This window comes from Eleutherodactylus coqui, chromosome 7 (genome assembly GCF_035609145.1).
Source record: "Eleutherodactylus coqui strain aEleCoq1 chromosome 7, aEleCoq1.hap1, whole genome shotgun sequence".
Taxonomy (NCBI): Eukaryota; Metazoa; Chordata; class Amphibia; order Anura; family Eleutherodactylidae; genus Eleutherodactylus; species Eleutherodactylus coqui.
The window spans coordinates 219,712,622-219,735,232 of NC_089843.1; the positions used below are offsets into that span (position 1 = coordinate 219,712,622).

The 22,611-nt window shown below is 55.1% G+C and overlaps 1 protein-coding gene across 1 annotated transcript in view; it reads right to left on the reverse strand.

Moving 5' to 3' along the window:
* Positions 1 to 16,694, reverse strand: part of PIP5K1C (phosphatidylinositol-4-phosphate 5-kinase type 1 gamma) — a 75,700-nt gene extending 59,006 nt beyond the window's left edge. The window contains exons 1-7 of the mRNA XM_066574870.1: positions 16,653 to 16,694; positions 16,466 to 16,595; positions 9,231 to 9,262; positions 6,337 to 6,402; positions 6,127 to 6,257; positions 5,513 to 5,630; positions 2,067 to 2,219 (exon numbers count right to left, since the gene is read on the reverse strand). Of these exons, the coding sequence (XP_066430967.1) occupies positions 2,067 to 2,219; positions 5,513 to 5,630; positions 6,127 to 6,257; positions 6,337 to 6,402; positions 9,231 to 9,262; positions 16,466 to 16,595; positions 16,653 to 16,694 (672 nt within the window). The remainder of the gene's footprint in view (positions 1 to 2,066; positions 2,220 to 5,512; positions 5,631 to 6,126; positions 6,258 to 6,336; positions 6,403 to 9,230; positions 9,263 to 16,465; positions 16,596 to 16,652) is intronic.
* Positions 16,695 to 22,611: the final 5,917 nt, after the last annotated feature.

The window sequence follows — 22,611 nt, forward strand, 5'->3', positions numbered from 1 at the left end:
CGCCCACAGCTTCATTAAAGCATGCGGGTTTGTTTTAGGGATCATCCGGTCCAAAAAAACAAATCGCAGCATGCTTCATTCTACTGCGGATCCCACAGGGACGGCTTCCATTGAAGTCAACGGATGCCATCCGATCTGTGGCACACCTAGAACTGTCAGTCCAGGTGTGCTGCGGGGAAGCAGGAGATGAAAAAAGGAAAGTCTCCACTGCGCATGTGCGGGGGGTGGGCGTGCCCACCCACATGCGCGGAGGAGACAACGGATGACCGACACGCATCCGGACTGGTAAGTAATGTGCTCATGCCACAGGCAGGGTGGCATCGTGCGACGGAGCTCCCACCCACGGAAACCGATCCGCCTGCGGACATGAGGCCTAATACAGCAAAAGTGAAAGACTGAACGATTTCTTGCTTGGATGAGCCAATGATGTATCTGCCTCTATAAACAGGCTGCCAGAGAGCGAATGAGTTGGCGGTGTCGTCACTCGCGTGTTCAAACAGGCCTTTAGTAACAAACATTACCTCCCAAGAGAAGATAACATTACGATAGCACGGGGCGCCAACAGACGACCTTCGTCATCAGCAAGAAAGAAGATAGGGCTCCTTCACACTGGCGAGCGCGATAGCGGGCCGTGATTCACAGTCCGATGCCATCCATGCGAAAGCCCTGTGGATGCGAGTAGTTTTAATGTGAAAACAGCCTTGCAGCGCTTCGGGGATTGAGGAATCCCCGCGCGGCAGTGGTTCTCCCGTTGCTTTGAAGTGTGACAGCGCTGCTGCCGCCCCAATGGAAGTAATGGGAGGTCTCGCAGTAACATAGGACATGCTGCAATATGTTACCCGCATCGCGGTGCCATGCAGGAAAACAACGCTAAATGTGAAGGAGCCCGTTCAAAAGAACGGGGTTCATATTTGTGCGTCTCGCAGCACACGAACTCGAAGGAGCCTTAATGAAGGGATTGTCCAGCATTTTAAAGCTGTGCCGCCAACACAGAAAGCGACCTGCAGGTTTTATGGGCACAAGATTTGTCTACTATATAGGGCATGTGAGAGCTGAAGCACCAGGACCCCCGGGAAGTCCGGACCGCCGGAGTGGTGGGTTATACCTACTACTGAGCAGATAGGGATGCGAGATGAAGGGTAAACATGTATATTACGACGCTGCACAATTCTTAGAACTAAAGATATATTTTTTTAAAAAGTAGAAAATCCCCCTCACTACGGAAGTTGGGTTTGTGACTTAAGGCCCATTTAGACAATGATTAGCGCTCAAAATTGAGACTGCTTTTGAGTGATAATCGTTGTGTCTAAATGTGCCCATCTTTCACCGTTTGGCTGAAAGACTGTTTTCACTTCTGCTTGAAAATAATCATTCAGCAGAACAGCTGATAAGCAGGACCGCACTCTGTGTTCTGCCTCCAGAGAGCTGACTACAGCTGATAACATTGTTACAGCTGTTCTCAGCCACACCTGAGCAGGACCACAAGCTGTGTCTGCTGTCCATGGTGCTGAATTCTCCAGGGGGAGCCTGTGGCTGAATAATACAGCTAATTACAGAGCTCAGACCTCCTGCTGAGTTCTGTAACAGCTCCCAGAAGCTCATTTGCATGCAAATGAAGGTAATAAAGTACTAATAGCAATTAGTGCCTGTTAGTACTTTATGCAAAAGGAACACTGATCTTTCAGCCTTCTGAAAGATATCTGTGTGTGTAAATGGGCCTTTACTTTTTTACAAAATTAACCTTTTCAAAGACGTCGTTCAACCTGATGACCAAAACCTTCTGCTTTTCAATGAGCTTATAGAATATGACATCGTAAGGGTGCTTTCACATCTGCGTTGGGGATTCAGCTTCCATGCTTCATTCAGGGAGCAAAAAAGGGGAATCCCTGCAGCCATACAGCTCAGTCTTTGGATGGAACCTAACAGTGCAGAGTGGACCTCATTGACTATAATGGGGTTCGCCCGCTTTTGGGCAGAAGAAAAAGTGTAGCATCCAGGACTCCGACTGGACATAGATGTGACACCGGCGAACAAGGACCATGAAACTGACAAAGCAGCAAACATACCATGTAATATCCAGGCAGCAGTTTCTGCAGGAACTCCGCTTCTTTATGCATAACGGTCTTGATAATGAATTCATCATCACTGGTGACATAGAACAGCGATCCGCTCGCCCCAGGATTGGAGAGTTCAATGAGGGGTTCATTACAAAGAGAATACTGTGAAACAAAACAGCAATGAAGTAGAGCCCGACTCGGGACCAGGTATCCCTTATACACACTAAAGGTTATCAGCTAACATCCCTCCATCACAGGGAAAGGAGAAGAACCCTCTCTACTGCCCCCTCAGTCAGCTGGTCAAGGAGAACACAAGGAAAGCAAGAAACACAGAATGTAATCAGTCAGATCTTTCATAAGGGAATCCATTTCATTCACTGGCGACTTCCATCAACATTCTTAAAAAGGCAGTATGCACTGCGGACAAAGGAGATCCTGACTCCTCAAGAGGTTTTCTGGAGACCAGACCCGGATGTCCGTAGGATAGGTCATCATCATAAGATCAGTGGGTGGCTGAGCCCCAACACCTCTGCCAATCAGCAGGTTGCTTAGACAAGCTCTGCGACCTCTTCCTCAGCCTGTGCCATCACATTCATTGGTCACTTACCCTTTGTGCTTCTCTGTTCCATTTAAGTTCATGGGACTGAGCTGTAATACCAGGGACCGCCACTACAAAATGAATGGCGCTGTACCCGATATACACTTATTGTAAATAAAAAAAAATTAAAAATCAGGCACCCAGAAGAAGTTGTCAGAATCAAAGGAAACTTTATATGTGCGGTTGAAATGTTGATATAAGTAAAGGGAATATCAGTGCAAAAGGAGAATTTATTGTGGGGGAAAAAAACCTTGAATTTGGATTGCAGAGAAGGAAACAGTTTGAGCTGCTCGTGCTTTTCAGATGAGCAGGCAGTCCTCTCTACTGGTAATCTGTAGGAGGCGTCCTGAGCCCGGTCACCTTGTGTGCCCCCATCCACTGGTCCCAACACCTCCTAACAGTCTGGTCAGACGCTCCTCTCTACTGGTGGTCTGTAGGGGGCGTCCTGAGCCCAGTCACCTTGTGTGCCCCATCCACTGGTCCCAACACCTCCTAACAGTCTGGTCAGACGCTCCTCTCTACTGGTAATCTGTAGGAGGCGTCCTGAGCCCGGTCACCTTGTGTGCCCCCATCCACTGGTCCCAACACCTCCTAACAGTCTGGTCAGACGCTCCTCTCTACTGGTGGCCTGTAGGGGGCGTCCTGAGCCCGGTCACCTTGTGTGCCCCATCCACTGGTCCCAACACCTCCTAACAGTCTGGTCAGACGCTCCTCTCTACTGGTGGCCTGTAGGGGGCGTCCTGAGCCCGGTCACCTTGTGTGCCCCCATACATTGGTCCCAACACCTCCTAACAGTCTGGTCAGACGCTCCTCTCTACTGGTGGTCTGTAGGGGGCGTCCTGAGCCCGATCACCTTGTGTGCCCCCATTCACTGGTCCCAATACCTCCTAACAGTCTGGTCAGACACTCCTCTCTACTGGTGGCCTGTAGGGGGCGTCCTGAGCCTGGTCACCTTGTGTATCCCCATCCACTGGTCCCAACACCCCCTAACAGTCTGGTCAGACGCTCCTCTCTACTGGTGGTCTGTAGGGGACGTCCTGAGGCCGGTCACCTTGTGTGCCCCCATTCACTGGTCCCAACACCCCCTAACAGTACGGTCAGACACTCCTCTCTACAGGTGGTCTGTAGGGGGCGTCCTGAGCCCAGTCGCCTTGTGTGCCCCCATCCACTGGTCCCAACACCTACTAACAGGTCAGACGCTCCTCTCTACTGGTGGTCTGTAGGGGGCGTCCTGAGCCCGGTCACCTTGTGTGCCCCCATCCACTGGTCCCAACACCACCTAACAGTCTGGTCAGACGCTCCTCTCTACTGGTGGCCTGTAGGGGGCGTCCTGAGCCCGGTCACCCTGTGTGCCCTCACACACCCACTGGTCCCAACACCTCCTAACAGTCTGGTCAGATGCTCCTCTCTACTGGTGGTCTGTAGGGGGCGTCCTGAGCCTGGTCACCTTGTGTGCCCCTATCTACTGGTCCCAACACCCCCTAACAGTCCAGTCAGACACTCCTCTCTACAGGTGGTCTGTAGGGGGCGTCCTGAGCCTGGTCACCTTGTGTGCCCCTATCTACTGGTCCCAACACCCCCCAACAGTCCAGTCAGACACTCCTCTCTACAGGTGGTCTGTAGGGGGCGTCCTGAGCCTGGTCACCTTGTGTGCCCCTATCTACTGGTCCCAACACCCCCTAACAGTCCAGTCAGACACTCCTCTCTACAGGTGGTCTGTAGGGGGCGTCCTGAGCCTGGTCACCTTGTGTGCCCCTATCTACTGGTCCCAACACCCCCTAACAGTCCAGTCAGACACTCCTCTCTACAGGTGGTCTGTAGGGGGCGTCCTGAGCCTGGTCACCTTGTGTGCCCCTATCTACTGGTCCCAACACCCCCTAACAGTCCAGTCAGACACTCCTCTCTACAGGTGGTCTGTAGGGGGTGTCCTGAGCCTGGTCACCTTGTGTGCCCCTATCTACTGGTCCCAACACCCCCTAACAGTCCAGTCAGACACTCCTCTCTACAGGTGGTCTGTAGGGGGCGTCCTGAGCCTGGTCACCTTGTGTGCCCCTATCTACTGGTCCCAACACCCCCTAACAGTCCAGTCAGACACTCCTCTCTACAGGTGGTCTGTAGGGGGCGTCCTGAGCCTGGTCACCTTGTGTGCCCCTATTTACTGGTCCCAACACCCCCTAACAGTCCAGTCAGACACTCCTCTCTACAGGTGGTCTGTAGGGGGCGTCCTGAGCCTGGTCACCTTGTGTGCCCCTATCTACTGGTCCCAACACCCCCTAACAGTCCAGTCAGACACTCCTCTCTACAGGTGGTCTGTAGGGGGCGTCCTGAGCCTGGTCACCTTGTGTGCCCCTATCTACTGGTCCCAACACCCCCTAACAGACCAGTCAGACACTCCTCTCTACAGGTGGTCTGTAGGGGGCGTCCTGAGCCTGGTCACCTTGTGTGCCCCTATCTACTGGTCCCAACACCCCCTAACAGTCCAGTCAGACACTCCTCTCTACAGGTGGTCTGTAGGGGGCGTCCTGAGCCTGGTCACCTTGTGTGCCCCTATTTACTGGTCCCAACACCCCCTAACAGTCCAGTCAGACACTCCTCTCTACAGGTGGTCTGTAGGGGGCGTCCTGAGCCTGGTCACCTTGTGTGCCCCTATCTACTGGTCCCAACACCCCCTAACAGTCCAGTCAGAACGGCCGGTGGGGGACAATTCATAGATACGACCATCCAGCTTCTCACATCCCAATAATGCGCTCCTCTTAGACTCTGGTAACGGGGAAAACTCCCTTCTCAAATATGTGAAACTCTGGAGGCCCAGACCAAGGCTAAAGAAAAGCACAAATAACTTAAGAGTCGCACTCACCAAATAGTCATCTGGACGAATTCCAAAGAGTTCTCGAAAATATCGGAAAGCCACCGGGGCATATGTCTTAAAGCGAAAGTCTGGATAATGATGGGCAGGAGTAAGATTGCTGCCTTCACTGGAAATTAACCAAAACAAGACAAGATTAATGAGAAGTCTCGGGAGAACATCAAACACTAAGCCTCCCTCACACAGCGTTTAGCGCTGCCTTTCAGCACAGCGCTCCCATTCATTTCAATGGGGCTCTTCAGCCAAGCAGAGCTGGCAACCTGATTGCCTGAGCCAGTCAATGAATGGCTGCGATTGGTGCATTGAGCCAGCACCAAGAACCAATCACAGCAATCTCTTGCTGGAGGCGGGGTTCTCAAACCTCACTACCAGCAATAGATGATCTGTCATCGCACGGGAAGCCTGGAGCAGCGCCAGAGATCAGCGGCTGTGACCATGACGGCACCCGCTAGGTGAGTATTGCTTTTTTCCGCTGTGCTGAAAATGCAGCCAAAACGCTGGCAAGATGCATGGCAGCGCTGCTGAGACCGCGGTAAACGCAGTGTTGAGAAATGCGCGTTTCTGCAAATGGCTGTGTGAGGGAGGCCTAAAGTCGTCTTCCTCACCTAGGAAAGAAGATGCTCTCAACTACGTAGAAATCTTGCATAAGGACATCCCTCTCCGGTTTGGAACTTAGATTGCCTACAGTATACCCAATACCGAGTTGTATGGCACCTTTTAGGGTGGATGAGGTGGTCTGTGGAGATACAATATGTGGGGTTAGCAGAACCCGAGACCCATTTCTTCTCACCCATTGGTGTTATAGATAAACTTACCTTCTTATAGGTGGTCTCTCCTGAGGCATCAACTCCCCGATGCCCAATTTTTTGACCAGCTCCTGGCTGCATAAATGAAGAAGATAGTTAATGTAAGGAAGACATGATAAGTCATCAGTGCAATTAACAAGCATGTCCTGTAAAACATCAGATCTTTGTCCTGCATGTCACTACACCGGAGGAGTACCGGCCGGCCTGAACAACTTCTCTGGAGCAGGGAAACATACATGCAAATCCAATAGTATGTTGGGACTGAAGGCATGCAGATATTACAGCGTCACTGCCATTGCTGTGAGGGACCGACACCTGTAAAAGGGGTTATCCAGGACGCGGCTGCCGGGACACAGTCGGAGTGGAAGCACTGCTCCGACTCCCACATAGTGGCCAACGCTAGAAATTGCTGGCTGGGGTCCTGCTGATTTCAATGCGAGTTGCGCTTGCAATTATAATTGCCATCTGCTATACACGGGTCGGAGCAGCGGCTTCCACTCCGACCCCGATGTACCCCGCCAACCGCTTCCTGAATAACTCCATTACCGTGGGAGACTTCTAATACCTCTTTACATGGGACAATTCTCGTTCACGCGAGCGCACAAGCGGGTGATGTCACCAGTAGTTGTTCGCACTCGTGCAGCATGTTCAGACGATTTAGATAATCGCTACCAACCGCTCCCTTCCCGCTCAGCACTTCACATACTGTGCGAAACACTTAGCGGGGAGTCTTTACACGTAGCGAGAAGTCAGCGAACCAGCGATGGCTTTTATGCTGGCTGAAACGGAGCAATAAAAGAAAAGCGCACAATGCCTTCGTGTTTAGATGTAACGATTATCGTCCACTTTTGTTCGCTTCAGGGCCAATCATTACATGTAAATGGGCCTATATATGGTATATAACACGAGACAGTCTGGTGCGCTGGCGCTACACTCGCCCTGTATGTAAATGCTGCAACCCTCTTGGCAGATTGGCCTTACTAGGAGTCATGGAGGATATGGCTGCTCGATCAGCCTCATCACCTGCATACTGTCGGCACCGGCTGACCTACCTTCTAGAAGGCATCTAGAAGCCCCCGGCTGTCGGCACCGGCTGACCTACCTTCTAGAAGGCATCTAGAAGCCCCCGGCTGTCGGCACCGGCTGACCTACCTTCTAGAAGGCATCTAGAAGCCCCCGGCTGTCGGCACCGGCTGACCTACCTTCTAGAAGGCATCTAGAAGCCCCCGGCTGTCGGCACCGGCTGACCTACCTTCTAGAAGGCATCTAGAAGCCCCCAGCTGTCGGCACCGGCTGACCTACCTTCTAGAAGGCATCTAGAAGCCCCCAGCTGTCGGCACCGGCTGACCTACCTTCTAGAAGGCATCTTGAAGCCCCCGGCTGTCGGCACCGGCTGACCTACCTTCTAGAAGGCATCTAGAAGCCCCCGGCTGTCGGCACCTGCTGACCTACCTTCTAGAAGGCATCTAGAAGCCCCCAGCTGTCGGCACCGGCTGACCTACCTTCTAGAAGGCATCTAGAAGCCCCCAGCTGTCGGCACCGGCTGACCTACCTTCTAGAAGGCATCTAGAAGCCCCCAGCTGTCGGCACCGGCTGACCTACCTTCTAGAAGGCATCTAGAAGCCCCCAGCTGTCGGCACCGGCTGACCTACCTTCTAGAAGGCATCTAGAAGCCCCCGGCTGTCGGCAGCGGCTGACCTACCTTCTAGAAGGCATCTAGAAGCCCCCAGCTGTCGGCACCGGCTGACCTACCTTCTAGAAGGCATCTAGAAGCCCCCAGCTGTCGGCACCGGCTGACCTACCTTCTAGAAGGCATCTAGAAGCCCCCGGCTGTCGGCACCGGCTGACCTACCTTCTAGAAGGCATCTAGAAGCCCCCGGCTGTCGGCACCGGCTGACCTACCTTCTAGAAGGCATCTAGAAGCCCCCGGCTGTCGGCACCGGCTGACCTACCTTCTAGAAGGCATCTAGAAGCCCCCGGCTGTCGGCACCTGCTGACCTACCTTCTAGAAGGCATCTAGAAGCCCCCGGCTGTCGGCACCGGCTGACCTACCTTCTAGAAGGCATCTAGAAGCCCCCGGCTGTCGGCACCTGCTGACCTACCTTCTAGAAGGCATCTAGAAGCCCCCGGCTGAAAGAGGCACCTGCTGACCTACCTTCTAGAAGGCATCTAGAAGCCCCCGGCTGTCGGCACCGGCTGACCTACCTTCTAGAAGGCATCTAGAAGCCCCCGGCTGTCGGCACCAGCTGACCTACCTTCTAGAAGGCATCTAGAAGCCCCCGGCTGTCGGCACCTGCTGACCTACCTTCTAGAAGGCATCTAGAAGCCCCCGGCTGTCGGCACCGGCTGACCTACCTTCTAGAAGGCATCTAGAAGCCCCCGGCTGTCGGCACCTGCTGACCTACCTTCTAGAAGGCATCTAGAAGCCCCCGGCTGAAAGAGGCACCTGCTGACCTACCTTCTAGAAGGCATCTAGAAGCCCCCGGCTGAAAGAGGCACCAATCACAAATTCTGCCTAAATGGCAGTTAGTTGATGAAAAGCTGAACTGGAAGGTGCCAACCATGGTAGTGCCAATGCAGCCGGCACTACTGGCAGCCACAAAGAAAGAAAATGGGAATATCTATGCAATAAAAACCTACGGATGTACTAATCCAGTAAGTGAGCAGCTAGAAGAGTCCCAGGCCGGTCTTTACTCCACAGGCTGTAGCTTGGCAGACAATGAGGTACCTGATGCAAGTGCATGGATGGGTGCCAAGCGAGTGCATATTCATGTGTATAGCTGTGCCACAGTCCATCAATCAGGCATGTTGGCAGCCAACCACACTGGATTGTAGGCGGCACCTAGATGACCAACTAATAGTAAAGCGCAGACAGTCATGCCCACTTTATGCCCGGCTCTTACCTCGGAGGCTGCCGCTCGCTTCCCAATGACATCTATAGAGAAAATACAAACACTTATTAGTTGGAAGCTCGAAAAGAACTCAAAGAAGCGCTGAGGGGCGGGCAACGGGGCGATGCTGGGTGTAAGACGTCAGAGGGTGAGAGACTGCAGAGGCGCCCTGTGAGAGAGAGCTGGCAGTAGTCAGAGGAAGAAGTCCCGCAGGTTGGGCGTTCTTGTGATTATCGGCTCACAGCAGCTTTCAGTCACAATGCGCCATATCAGACGGAACACATATCCCAGCAGCGGAATATAACAGGACTTCAAAAGGATGAGGAAGTGTATATGGCGCAAATCATTTCAGAACCGCTGCTGCTTCTATCGCGTGAAGTCCACTAATATATTTACACTGCGTTATAGCGTGCGATCTACGGGCGCAATCACCGCTATACATTCCCTCAGCCAACCAGAAGAAGAGCGACTACTACGGCGGGGCGGCCCCCACCTACGCGCCCGCACTGCGGCGGGGCGGCCCCCACCTACGCGCCCGCACTGCGGCGGGGCGGCCCCCACCTACGCGCTTACACTACGGCGGGGCGGCCCCCACCTACGCGCTTACACTACGGCGGGGCGGCCCACACCTACGCGCTTACACTACGGCGGGGCGGCCCACACCTACGCGCTTACACTACGGCGGGGCGGCCCACACCTACGCGCTTACACTACGGCGGGGCGGCCCCCACCTACGCGCTTACACTACGGCGGGGCGGCCCCCACCTACACGCTTACACTACGGCGGGGCGGCCCCCACCTACACGCTTACACTACGGCGGGCGGCCCCCACCTACACGCTTACACTACGGCGGGCCGGCCACACCTACACGCTTACACTACGGCGGGGCGGCCCCCACCTACACGCTTACACTATGGCGGGCCGGCCACACCTACACACTTACACTACGGCGGGCCAGCCACACCTACACGCTTACACTATTGCGGGCCGGCCTCACCTACACGCTTACACTACGGCGGGCCGGCCACACCTACACGCTTACACTACGGCGGGGCGGCCCCCACCTACACGCTTACACTACGGCGGGCGGCCCCCACCTACACGCTTACACTACGGCGGGGCGGCCCACACCTACACGCTTACACTACGGCGGGGCGGCCCACACCTACACGCTTACACTACGGCGGGGCGGCCCACACCTACACGCTTACAGTACGGCGGGCGGCCCCCACCTACACGCTTACACTATGGCGGGGCGGCCCACACCTACACGCTTACAGTACGGCGGGCGGCCCACACCCACACGCTTACACTACGGCACGCTGGGATGTCCGCTCGCTCTATCAGGAGAAAAGGATTACACTACGAGACCCAACATACGCCAGACTCCGGCTCGGAGAGAGAGTCCCACACGGTTAAGTTTAAGTGCTCCAATAGTGATTAAAAGACCCTTAACCCTTCAGATACTGCGGTGGACCACATGATACAGCAGCACCCCAAAATACATATCACAATAGAGTTCATATCATGACGGCTGTACATTTGGCGCGGCCGTTACTCGTGTTCAGCCCTTCGCTGCTTCGCTTTTCAAGCCCATCAGACAAGTTAGGATTATGGCGGACAGTTTCCATGAACAGACGTACACCAGTGTCTCTATTCTACCACCTTTTCTGGGGGCATTTGATAGAATTAGGGTGGTCTCACATCTGTGCAGCGATTCAGCTTTCCTGTTCCGTTCGGGGATCAAGAATAGGGAGTCTGTGGCCAACTGGTTCTGTCTGTGGATGGAAGTGAACCCTACTGACTATAATGGGGTCCGCCCAGCTCTTGGATGGGGGCGCTGCATGCAGTGCCCATTTTTCCAATCTGTTCAGCCGGATCTGCGTTGGGACCTGCGGCCAGAGCTTCCTACACAGATGTGAGAGCGGCCTGACTGAGCCCCATCTGTTCTTCTACCGGTCCATAGCTATCCGCAGGCACGCCATGGAGGATGGAAGTCCTCGTCACACGCTGGTCCAGCCGTAAGGGCTACCAGCACACAGAAAGTGCCCAACTGTCTACCAGTGTGTCAGGTGCCCCCCAAGGTGATCCGGATGTCGTGCGGCGAGCTCCGTGGTGCGGACTATTCATGTAGGACTACGGAGAACAGAAGCCACCAGAGTTTTACTTTATGTCTATGTATCAGCTGACTTCAGAGTCCTCCATGCGGCGCGCACCACCTGAGCAGCACCAACTTCATGGAACTCGTACTAAACAGGCACCGTGTTCTTAGGACCATCCCTGCGATGTAACGAGCTCCTTCCGAGGACCACCTTAGGGATCTCACAAGCCCCAAAAAGACAGAACCGCGCTGAATAGTGACATTACGGGGAATCAGCGGGCAGGAACGGCATCCGCTGCGCAGGGAGACCCTCCATTAATGAGCCCCCGTTATTGCTGCCCGTAAGCAGAAGAGAGCAGATGAGGGGATTAGACGAGAGCAGATTTACAAGGGAAGTTCAGGATGGCAGTGGCTGGATTTAGTCTCAGGAAGGAGGGAGGACGAAAGATTAATCGGCTGCTGACGTCGTCCCTGTATACAATCTGTACGCTCCGCTAAGCCCAACGTGTAAAGAGCAAGCTCTGCTGCCCACCGAGGACCGGCGCTGCCCCTGTATACAATATGTGCGCTCCACGAGACCCAACGTGTAAAGAGCAAGCTCTGCTGCCCACCGAGGACCGGCTGCCCCTGTATACAATCTGTACGCTCCGCTAAACCCAACGTGTAAAGAGCAAGCTCTGCTGCCCACCGAGGTCTGGCGCTGCCCCTGTATACAATCTGTACGCTCCGCTAAACCCAACGTGTAAAGAGCAAGCTCTGCTGCCCACCGAGGACCGGCGCTGCCCCTGTATACAATCTGTACGCTCCGCTAAACCCAACGTGTAAAGAGCAAGCTCTGCTGCCCACCGAGGACCGGCGCTGCCCCTGTATACAATCTGTACGCTCCGCTAAACCCAACGTGTAAAGAGCAAGCTCTGCTGCCCACCGAGGACCGGCGCTGCCCCTGTATACAATCTGTACACTCCACTAAACCCAACGTGTAAAGAGCAAGCTCTGCTGCCCACAGAGGACCGGCGCTGCCCCTGTATACAATCTGTACGCTCCACGAGACCCAACGTGTAAAGAGCAAGCTCTGCTGCCCACCGAGGACCGGCGCTGCCCCTGTATACAATCTGTGCGCTCCACGAGACCCAACGTGTAAAGAGCAAGCTCTGCTGCCCACCGAGGACCGGCGCTGCCCCTGTATACAATCTGTACGCTCCGCTAAACCCAACGTGTAAAGAGCAAGCTCTGCTGCCCACCGAGGACCGGCGCTGCCCCTGTATACAATCGGTACGCTCCACTAAACCCAACGTGTAAAGAGCAAGCTCTGCTGCCCACCGAGGTCTGGCGCTGCCCCTGTATACAATCTGTACGCTCCGCTAAACCCAACGCATAAAGAGCAAGCTCTGCTGCCCACCGAGGTCTGGCGCTGCCCCTGTATACAATCTGTACGCTCCACTAAACCCAACGTGTAAAGAGCAAGCTCTGCTGCCCACTGAGGACCGGCGCTGCCCCTGTATACAATCTGTACGCTCCGCTAAACCCAACGCGTAAAGAGCAAGCTCTGCTGCCCACCGAGGACCGGCGCTGCCCCTGTATACAATCTGTACGCTCCGCTAAACCCAACGTGTAAAGAGCAAGCTCTGCTGCCCACCGAGGACCGGCGCTGCCCCTGTATACAATCTGTACGCTCCGCTAAACCCAACGTGTAAAGAGCAAGCTCTGCTGCCCACCGAGGACCGGCACTGCCCCTGTATACAATCTGTACGCTCCGCTAAACCCAACGTGTAAAGAGCAAGCTCTGCTGCCCACCGAGGACCGGCGCTGCCCCTGTATACAATCTGTACACTCCACTAAACCCAACGTATAGAGCGCAAGCTCTGCTGCCCACCGAGGACCGGCGCTGCCCCTGTATACAATCTGTACGCTCCACTAAACCCAACGTGTAAAGAGCAAGCTCTGCTGCCCACTGAGGACCGGCGCTGCCCCTGTATACAATCTGTACGCTCCGCTAAACCCAACGTGTAAAGAGCAAGCTCTGCTGCCCACTGAGGACCGGCGCTGCCCCTGTATACAATCTGTACGCTCCACGAGACCCAACATATAGAGAGCAAGCTCTGCTGCCCACTGAGGACCGGCGCTGCCCCTGTATACAATCTGTGCGCTCCACGAGACCCAACGTGTAAAGAGCAAGCTCTGCTGCCCACCGAGGACCGGCGCTGCCCCTGTATACAATCTGTACGCTCCACTAAACCCAACGTGTAAAGAGCAAGCTCTGCTGCCCACCGAGGACCGGCGCTGCCCTTGTATACAATCTGTACGCTCCACGAGACCCAACGTGTAAAGAGCAAGCTCTGCTGCCCACTGAGGACCGGCGCTGCCCCTGTATACAATCTGTACGCTCCACGAGACCCAACGTGTAAAGAGCAAGCTCTGCTGCCCACTGAGGACCGGCGCTGCCCCTGTATACAATCTGTATGCTCCACGAGACCCAACGTGTAAAGAGCAAGCTCTGCTGCCCACTGAGGACCAGCGCTGCCCCTGTATACAATCTGTACGCTCCGCTAAACCCAACGTGTAAAGAGCAAGCTCTGCTGCCCACTGAGGACCAGCGCTGCCCCTGTATACAATCTGTACGCTCCACGAGACCCAACGTATAGAGAGCAAGCTCTGCTGCCCACTGAGGGCCTTCAATAACCCACCCGGCCAATATAATCCAAAGTGCCATGGCACCATCCCCCTCCACCCCAGCATTCCCCAACACCATCCGCTCTCCCATAGCCCAACGCCCTGTTATTTTACCCTGTTTCCTCTGAAAATAAGTACTGCACTTATTTTTAGGTATTTTTGTGGAGGCTTGAAATATAAGCCCTACCCCGAGAATAAGCCCTAGCTGCATTACATTACAAAAAAAAAAAAACACACACAATACATTACCTAGCGGTCTCGGTCTGGGCCCTCCGGCTGCTCTCCTGGGCCCCAGCGTGCTCGCTGCAGTCCTCTGCCGCCCACAGAGGATCGCTCCCTGGTTACGGCATTCATAAACCCCGCCTCCAGGAAGTGATGGCTGTGATTATGTCATTGATCACTGCATCGATTGGCTGAGCAGCGTTCGGGAACCAGTAACAGCCATCGCATTGGGAGGCGGCCTTTATGAATTAGCCAATCAATGCCACGGCTCAGCCAATCCATAAATCCAGTCTCCACAACGTGACGGCTGTGATTGGTTCTTGAACGCTGCTCAGCCAATCACAGCCGTCACTCCCTGGAGGCGGGATTTATGAATCCTGTGAGCAGGAAGTGATCTTCTGTTGGCGGACGAGGACTGCAGCAAGCAAGCTGGAGGGACCCGGACTGAGCCCGCTAAGTATAAGACATCCCCTGAAAATAAGACCTACCGCCTCTTCTGGGACAAACACTATAAGACATATTTTCGGGGAAACACAGTATTGCCGTAGGGACCCTTCTAAAGAAGGACCGCCCAAATGGAGAACGGCTTTAATAAGGAGGACGACTACGAGCCCCGACTGAACAGCATGTCCTGAGGGAGGAGCGCACCCAGGGCCCATCCACAGACGTCTGCATGGCTCTCGCCCGCTCACGCCGCCCGGCGGACGCTTTAGGAGGCCTTCTTGCAGGTTTCTTCTGATGACTTTGTCTTCTATCTTTGGCGCTGTCCTAGGATGGGAGTGAAGACGCCGCTGGGCTCCGTACTGCAGAGGGCGCCACATGACTCCAAGGTGATGCCACCGCTGGACTCGGCCCCGGGCCGCAGACCGCCGATGTCGTTTCCTCTAACTGTTGCCACAGCGCCACCTGCGCCCAGTCTGCAGTCACGGGTTACCGTACGATCACAACTGCTGCTGAACTCCACGACCCCCGACACAACGAGGCACAGGTTGTGTGAGACCGCCAGCGGTGCGTACAGGACTGCAGCCGCCATGTGTCACAAGGTGGAGCCCCCTACTGGTGCCCTCAGTGCTTGCAGGTCAGATGCCACAGGATGATAACTTTGTGCCAACTTACCCTCTCACACTATGTGCCGCTTGGCAGGGAAACCCGGCGTAACCCCCGGCGACCGGCGGAGGGACCCGGCGTAACCCCCGGCGGAGGGACCCGGCGTAACCCCCGGCGACCGGCGGAGGGACCCGGCGTAAACCCCGGCGACCGGCGGAGGGACCCGGCGTAAACCCCGGCGACCGGCGGAGGGACCCGGCGTAACACTTGGCAACCAGACCCGACATAACCCTTGGTAACCGTCGGCTACCCCGGCGTAACCCCTGGCGACCGGCGGAGGGACGCGGCGTAAACCCCTGGCGACCGGCGGAGGGACGCGGCGTAAACCCCTGGCGACCGGCGGAGGGACGCGGCGTAAACCCCTGGCGACCGGCGGAGGGACGCGGCGTAAACCCCTGGCGACCGGCGGAGGGACGCGGCGTAAACCCCTGGCGACCGGCGGAGGGACGCGGCGTAAACCCCTGGCGACCGGCGGAGGGACGCGGCGTAAACCCCTGGCGACCGGCGGAGGGACGCGGCGTAAACCCCTGGCGACCGGCGGAGGGACGCGGCGTAAACCCCTGGCGACCGGCGGAGGGACGCGGCGTAAACCCCTGGCGACCGGCGGAGGGACGCGGCGTAAACCCCTGGCGACCGGCGGAGGGACGCGGCGTAAACCCCTGGCGACCGGCGGAGGGACGCGGCGTAAACCCCTGGCGACCGGCGGAGGGACGCGGCGTAAACCCCTGGCGACCGGCGGAGGGACGCGGCGTAAACCCCTGGCGACCGGCGGAGGGACGCGGCGTAAACCCCTGGCGACCGGCGGAGGGACGCGGCGTAAACCCCTGGCGACCGGCGGAGGGACGCGGCGTAAACCCCTGGCGACCGGCGGAGGGACGCGGCGTAAACCCCTGGCGACCGGCGGAGGGACGCGGCGTAAACCCCTGGCGACCGGCGGAGGGACGCGGCGTAACCCCTGGCGACCGGCGGAGGGACGCGGCGTAACCCCTGGCGACCAGACCCAGCATAACCCCTGGTGACCGGCGGCTACCCCAGCATAACCTCAGGCGACCGTCGGGGTCCCCAGCGCATCCTGTCACAGAACTGTCCAGGACAGAAGAGCAGCTCTCTATTGCTGCCCCCATCTCCGCTAGGTGTAACTCTCACCTTCCTCGGGCTCCACCGAGAACCCCCCGGCCCCCCGCTCGGGGCTCTCTCCGCACCCCTCCTCCTCCTCGGGGCTCCTCCATCCTCCTCTATCCTCTGTGCCGTTCTCTTGACAGCTTTGCCGGAGCTCCTGCCTCTTACGTCATTACGTCCTACGGAGCTCACGTCACCGGTCACGAGGGATCACTTCTCCAAATATGGGCGGAGCTTGAGAAGTCGAGGCCGCCATCATTGCTACTGGCAAAACCCAGCTCTCGCCAGAACAGCCCACAGGTAGCACGGCACGTCCAGGTGTGTGAGCGGGACTGCGGCACCCGTGACCCGCCGCCGGCCGCTTAGTCATACAGGTGCTCGCCGTGTCCGGCTCTCTAAATAAAAGACTTCTGGTCTCATTCATTGCAGTTGTATATCTGAAAGGGTTAAGAGTGGCTGTGCGTATTCTCTGCGGCGCGGACAGGGTTAACCTGACTGAGAGTCTCAGGCGATACCAGGAAATAGTCAGAGTCGGGAGACACCTGTAGAGAGAGGAGCGGCCGCAGCAGCAGGTACAGCGCCACATGTGTGATGAGCTCCGGGGATAGGGGAGCCGCGAGGGTGGGAACTCGGGGGACTGCGCTGGGGGGTGCCGTTAGGGTGGGAGCTGCAAGAGTGGGAACTGGGGGGCCACTCTGAGGGGTGCTGTGAGGGCGGGAGCTGCAAGAGTGAGAACTGGGGGGCCACTCTGAGGGGAGCTGCAAGAGGGAACTGGGGGGCCACTGTGAGGGGGGGAGCCTTTGGGGGGCGGGAGCTGCAAGAGTGAGAACTGGGGGGCCACTCTGTGGGGAGCTGCAAGAGTGGGAACTGGGGGCCGCTCTGTGGGGAGCTGCAAGAGGGAACTGGGGGGCCACTCTGAGGGGAGCTGCAAGAGGGAACTGGGGGGCCACTGTGAGGGGGGGAGCCTTTGGGGGGCGGGAGCTGCAAGAGTGAGAACTGGGGGGCCACTCTGTGGGGAGCTGCAAGAGTGGGAACTGGGGGCTGCTCTGTGGGGAGCTGCAAGAGGGAACTGGGGGGCCACTCTGAGGGGAGCTGCAAGAGGGAACTGGGGGGCCACTCTGAGGGGAGCAGCAAGAGGGAACTGGGGGGGCCACTCTGAGGGGAGCTGTGAGGGTGGGAGCTGTGGGGCCTCTCTGAGGGGAGCTGTGAGGGTGGGAGCCTTTGGGGGGCTGCTCTGAGGGGAGCTGCGAGAGTGGGAACTGGGGGGCTGCTCTGAATGCAGGAGCTTTGGGGGGGTCTGCCGTGAGGGTGTGAGCTCTGGGGGTCTGCTATGAGGGCAGGAGCTCTTGGGGGGGTCTGCCATGAGGGTGTGAGCTGGCGGGGGGGGGGGGGGGTGAGCTGGCGGGGGGGGGGGGGGGGTGAGCTGGGGGGCCCTTGCAGGGGATCTTTACTTTCTGCTCTTAAGACTTTTGTCATTCCTTGAGCAGTAAGTGGCGTCTTGAGGACCTCGCAGTCTTGCGCTCGCTGTTCGCTTGTGGCTGCGCTGTGATTGGCCGGCTCGTGCAGCGCTCGCCGGAGTCCGTGCGCACGCAATCTGTGCAAAAAAAGAACGAGCTGCAACTTATTTGTTTTCCATGTGAAAAAAAAATAAATAAATAATGTCCGTCTGCACGCCTGAAGCCGGCGCCGGCCTCCGTGGGCGAATATCACAGCGACTCTTCCACACTGCGGTCGACTGCGTATACCAATCTGACAGTCCGTTGGTGTGCCGGCGGCCGGGCCTCCAGGACGTCTGCCCAACCACAGGTGACTCGGGCAGCTCACACCTGCACTTGCTTCTACTGCCGGCCAGCTGGGTGGTAAGCAGGTGGTAAGCTGGTGGCCCCCATTGTAGTCAGTGGTGTCCGGCGCTGTTCAGTTCCCTCCAGAGGCTGAACTGTTCGGCCGTGGGGTTCCCCATTCTCACCGAACGGAACTGCCAACACAGGTGTTTACCACTGGTTTCACCTTTGGGCAATGCAGCAGAGACCTGTGGGCCACCTGGGTGGGCAGTGAGCGGCGCCGTCCTCGCCCTCGGTACACTTGTGCGCAGCGCGGACGTGACCTTTTCACTTCAGCACTCCCTGCTTACACAAACAGGTTAGACAGAAGCTGCAGACACTGCAGTAGTTGTAGGTCCTGCGACCTCCCTGCCTGGCACGCTGGCCGTCCCCCTCTAAGCTGCAGGGCCACACTTCTCACCCCCCCCCCCCCCCCAGCGTGGGGTCGCTGCGCCCGTTCAGCGCCTGCAGGGAGAGTTTCGGTGGAATGTTTATCAGGATGAATCCAACTAGTCTAACCGGCCGGGGAGGTTCTGGCTGCGATTCTCTGCCCTCCTGGTCACGAAAGTCTGCAGCACAGTTCATGTTCCTTTTTTTATAGTCGTACGCCCAATTGGACTGAGGAATTTGGCGCGGCCGGATCTGGTCGGAGACGGTTAGGAGGAGAATAAACCTGCGGTTGTCTGATGCCGCTGTTGGAAGTCTTACAACAGCGCCGAACTTCACTTGTACTTTCAACGCCGTATGTTGTCTAGGAAAGTTGTTTGGACGCTCGCGGGAGGCGTTGTGCCCGGGCCGGCGCGCCACGCTGAAGGTGATAGTCACGTCTATATTGCGTGGGCCAGGCTCACATGGCCATAAGGGTAAAACATCGCAAGGTTTCCAGTGTTCTGCAGCTGTGAACCTGGCGGTAACCCTGCATACAGCCGTATATGGCGCGTGACCGCGTACTCACAGGCTGCCATACGCACTATGCAATGTAATTGTGTATATACATGACAACAGAGAACATGCTGCGCTCTATTTTGTGCTCCTCGGATTACGCAATTCCGACACACTAATGTGATGGGAGAGATCTCTGTACTGACCCCTGATATATTATACATAGTTATTAGAGCGCCCCCTTGTTACAGTCCTGGGTATAATAGATGATGGGAGAGATCTCTGTACTGACCCCTGATATATCTATATATAGTTATTAGAGCGCCCCCTTGTTACAGTCCTCTGTATAATAGATGATGGGAGAGATCTCTGTACTGACCCCTGATATATCTATACATAGTTATTAGAGCGCCCTCTGTTACAGTCCGGGGTATAATAGATGGGAGAGATCTCTGTACTGATCCCTGATATATTATACATAGTTATTACAGCGCCCCCTTGTTACAGTCCTGGGTATAATAGATGATGGGAGAGATCTCTGTACTGACCCCTGATATATCTATAAATAGTTATTAGAGCGCCCCCTTGTTACAGTCCTGGGTATAATAGATGATGGGAGAGATCTCTGTACTGACCCCCTGATATATTATCCATAGTTATTAGAGCGCCCCCTTGTTACAGTCCTGGATATAATAGATGATGGGAGAGATCTCTGTACTGACCCCTGATATATCTATACATAGTTATTAGAGCGCCCCCTTGTTACAGTCCTGGGTAGAATAGATGATGGCAGAGATCTCTGTACTGACCCCTGATATATCTATACATAGTTATTAGAGCGCCCCCTTGTTACAGTCCTGGGTATAATAGATGATGTTAGGGATCTCTTTACTGACCCCTGGTATAATAGATGATGGGAGAGATCTCTGTACTGACCCCTGATATATCTATACATAGTTATTAGAGCGCCCCCTTGTTACAGTCCTGGGTATAATAGATGATGGAAGAGATCTCTGTACTGACCCCTGATATATTATACATAGTTATTAGAGCGCCCCCTTGTTACAGTCCTGGGTATAATAGATGATAGAAGAGATCTCTGTACTGACCGCTGATATATCTATACATGGTTATTAGAGCGCCCCCTTGTTACAGTCCTGGGTATAATAGATTATGGGAGAGATCTCTGTGTGATCCCTGATATATCTATACATAGTTATTAGAGCGCCCCCTTGTTACAGTCCTGGGTATAATAGATGATGGGAGAGATCTCTGTACTGACCCTTGATATATATACATAGTTATTAGAGCGCCCCCTTGTTACAGTCCTATGTATAATAGATGATGGGAGAGATCTCTGTACTGACCCCTGATATATATAGTTATTAGAGCACCCCCTTGTTACAGTCCTATGTATAATAGATGATGGGAGAGATCTCTGTACTGACCCCTGATATATTATACATAGTTATTAGGTCGCCCCTCAGCTTTCTTTTTTCTCTAAACTAAATAACCCAAGTTTTGATACCCTCTCTGGGTCTTGTAGTCCACCCCTTCCATTTATTACTTTAGTTGCCCCCTTTGTACCCGCTCAAGCTCTATGTCCTTCTAGAGTACCAGTGCCCCAAACTGTCCCCAATATTCCCTGTGTGGTCTGATCAGCGACTTGTAGAGAGGAGGTACAATGTTCTGGTCGTGCACCCCCAGACCTCTTTCCTGCACCCCATGATCCTATTTGCCTTGGCAGCAGCTGCCCGACGCTGGTTGCTCCAGGTGAGGGGGTATTCCAGGACAAGCTGCCTCAGTGATTCATCCAGCAATGCCTCCACCTGTACACCCTCTGAGAGCAGCACAACGTAGAGCTGTCAGTCATGTCTGTTGGGGAGAGATTTGCATTTAATTAGTAGCAACCAAATACAGAAGTGGTCCTGCATATTCATGAGCTGCAGCCACACCCACCACGCCCTGCAGCCAATGATTGGCAGCTCTCTGCACAGGAAGGGCCCTTTTACACGGGATGATTATCCTTCAGTGTCAGGTGTGAATGACTGCTTATTGTGAATGGAGGCGGCGGGAGATAACCCTCCCTGACCGCTCCGCCTTTATGCATACGCCGCGGTGCTGAGCCCTCGCTGTGTAATCATGACACGCATGTTCCCTGCCCGTGTACAGCACTTTACATCTAGCCGTGTTAAAGGGGTGGTTTGGTTCCCGGGCGGCTCCTGTGGATGCTGCAGCTACAGTGGGAAAAGTATGAAACAAAAGCCAGAGGTCCTGTGTGAGGTCAGGGGGTCAGGGGGCGCGGACGGGGAAATAACCGCATAAATGAGGAAAACCCAATAGAGATACGTAAAGAAAATAACCCATTTGTATTTTAAAGCTCGTTACCCCCAATAAAACGAAAAAACGGGAGAAAGTCAGTGAAAAAAAACTAAAAAAATAATAATTTTAGCAGCTGAAGAAAAAAACTAGGGCAGTAAAAACCGCCCCATGGGTAACATCCCTAAAAAGTGTCTGGCTGTTAAGGGGTTAAAACTTCATTTGGCTCTTCTGCCCCCAATCTATCCCGACCCTCTTGTGTTAATTACTTTACATTGTTTGTATCCTCTGTAAATATTGACATTTCACGGCACAATCCTTCTATCCGCTCATTAACCCCTTAATGACGCGGCCTTTCTATTTTTTTCTATTTTCTGTTTTTCCTCCCCTTTAAAGGACCCCGATTCTTATTTATCCGTCACGGTTTCTGTCTGACGGCTTCTTGTTTTTCACTTGTACTTTACAATGTATCAGATAATGTACTGAAAAACCTTCGAAAATTCTAAGTGGAGTGAAATGGGGAAAAAGATGGAATTCCGCCATCTTGGGGGGGGGGGGGGGGGGGGCTTGTTTCTCTGGCGTACGGACGGCAACAAAGATGACCTGATAACGTTACTCTTTGGGTCCGTACGATACCAAATTTAGATCGCTTTATTTTCTCTTGCTGTACTACTCTTATATTTTTCCACAGATATTTCCGGCCGCCATCTTCCGGCCGCCATCTTCCGGCCGCCATGACTTTTATCTTTCCATCGACCTACCGTAGTTTGTGAACGCTCAGTTTTTGCGAGACGTCCTGTAGTTTCTATTTGTACCATTTTACAGTACGTATGACTTTTTGATCGGTGACCAATTACACATATGGCGAGGGGAGGGGGGGGGCGGGCAGTTATCTAGAACGCCCCTTTTTTTTTCCCTTTCTAATAGTAAAACTTTTTAACCCCTTCCCGCTCCATGACGTGAAGGTACAGTACGTCATGGCAGGCTGGTACTTCCCACAAAATGACACACCGGTACGTCATTGGGATAGCACGAGATCATGACTGATCTCGCGCTATCCCGCAGCAGGAGCCGGCTGTCAGTGATAGCCGTCGTCCTGCTGCTACAGCAGGGGGGGGCATCGGAGATCCCCCCCCCCCCCGCTGTTAACCC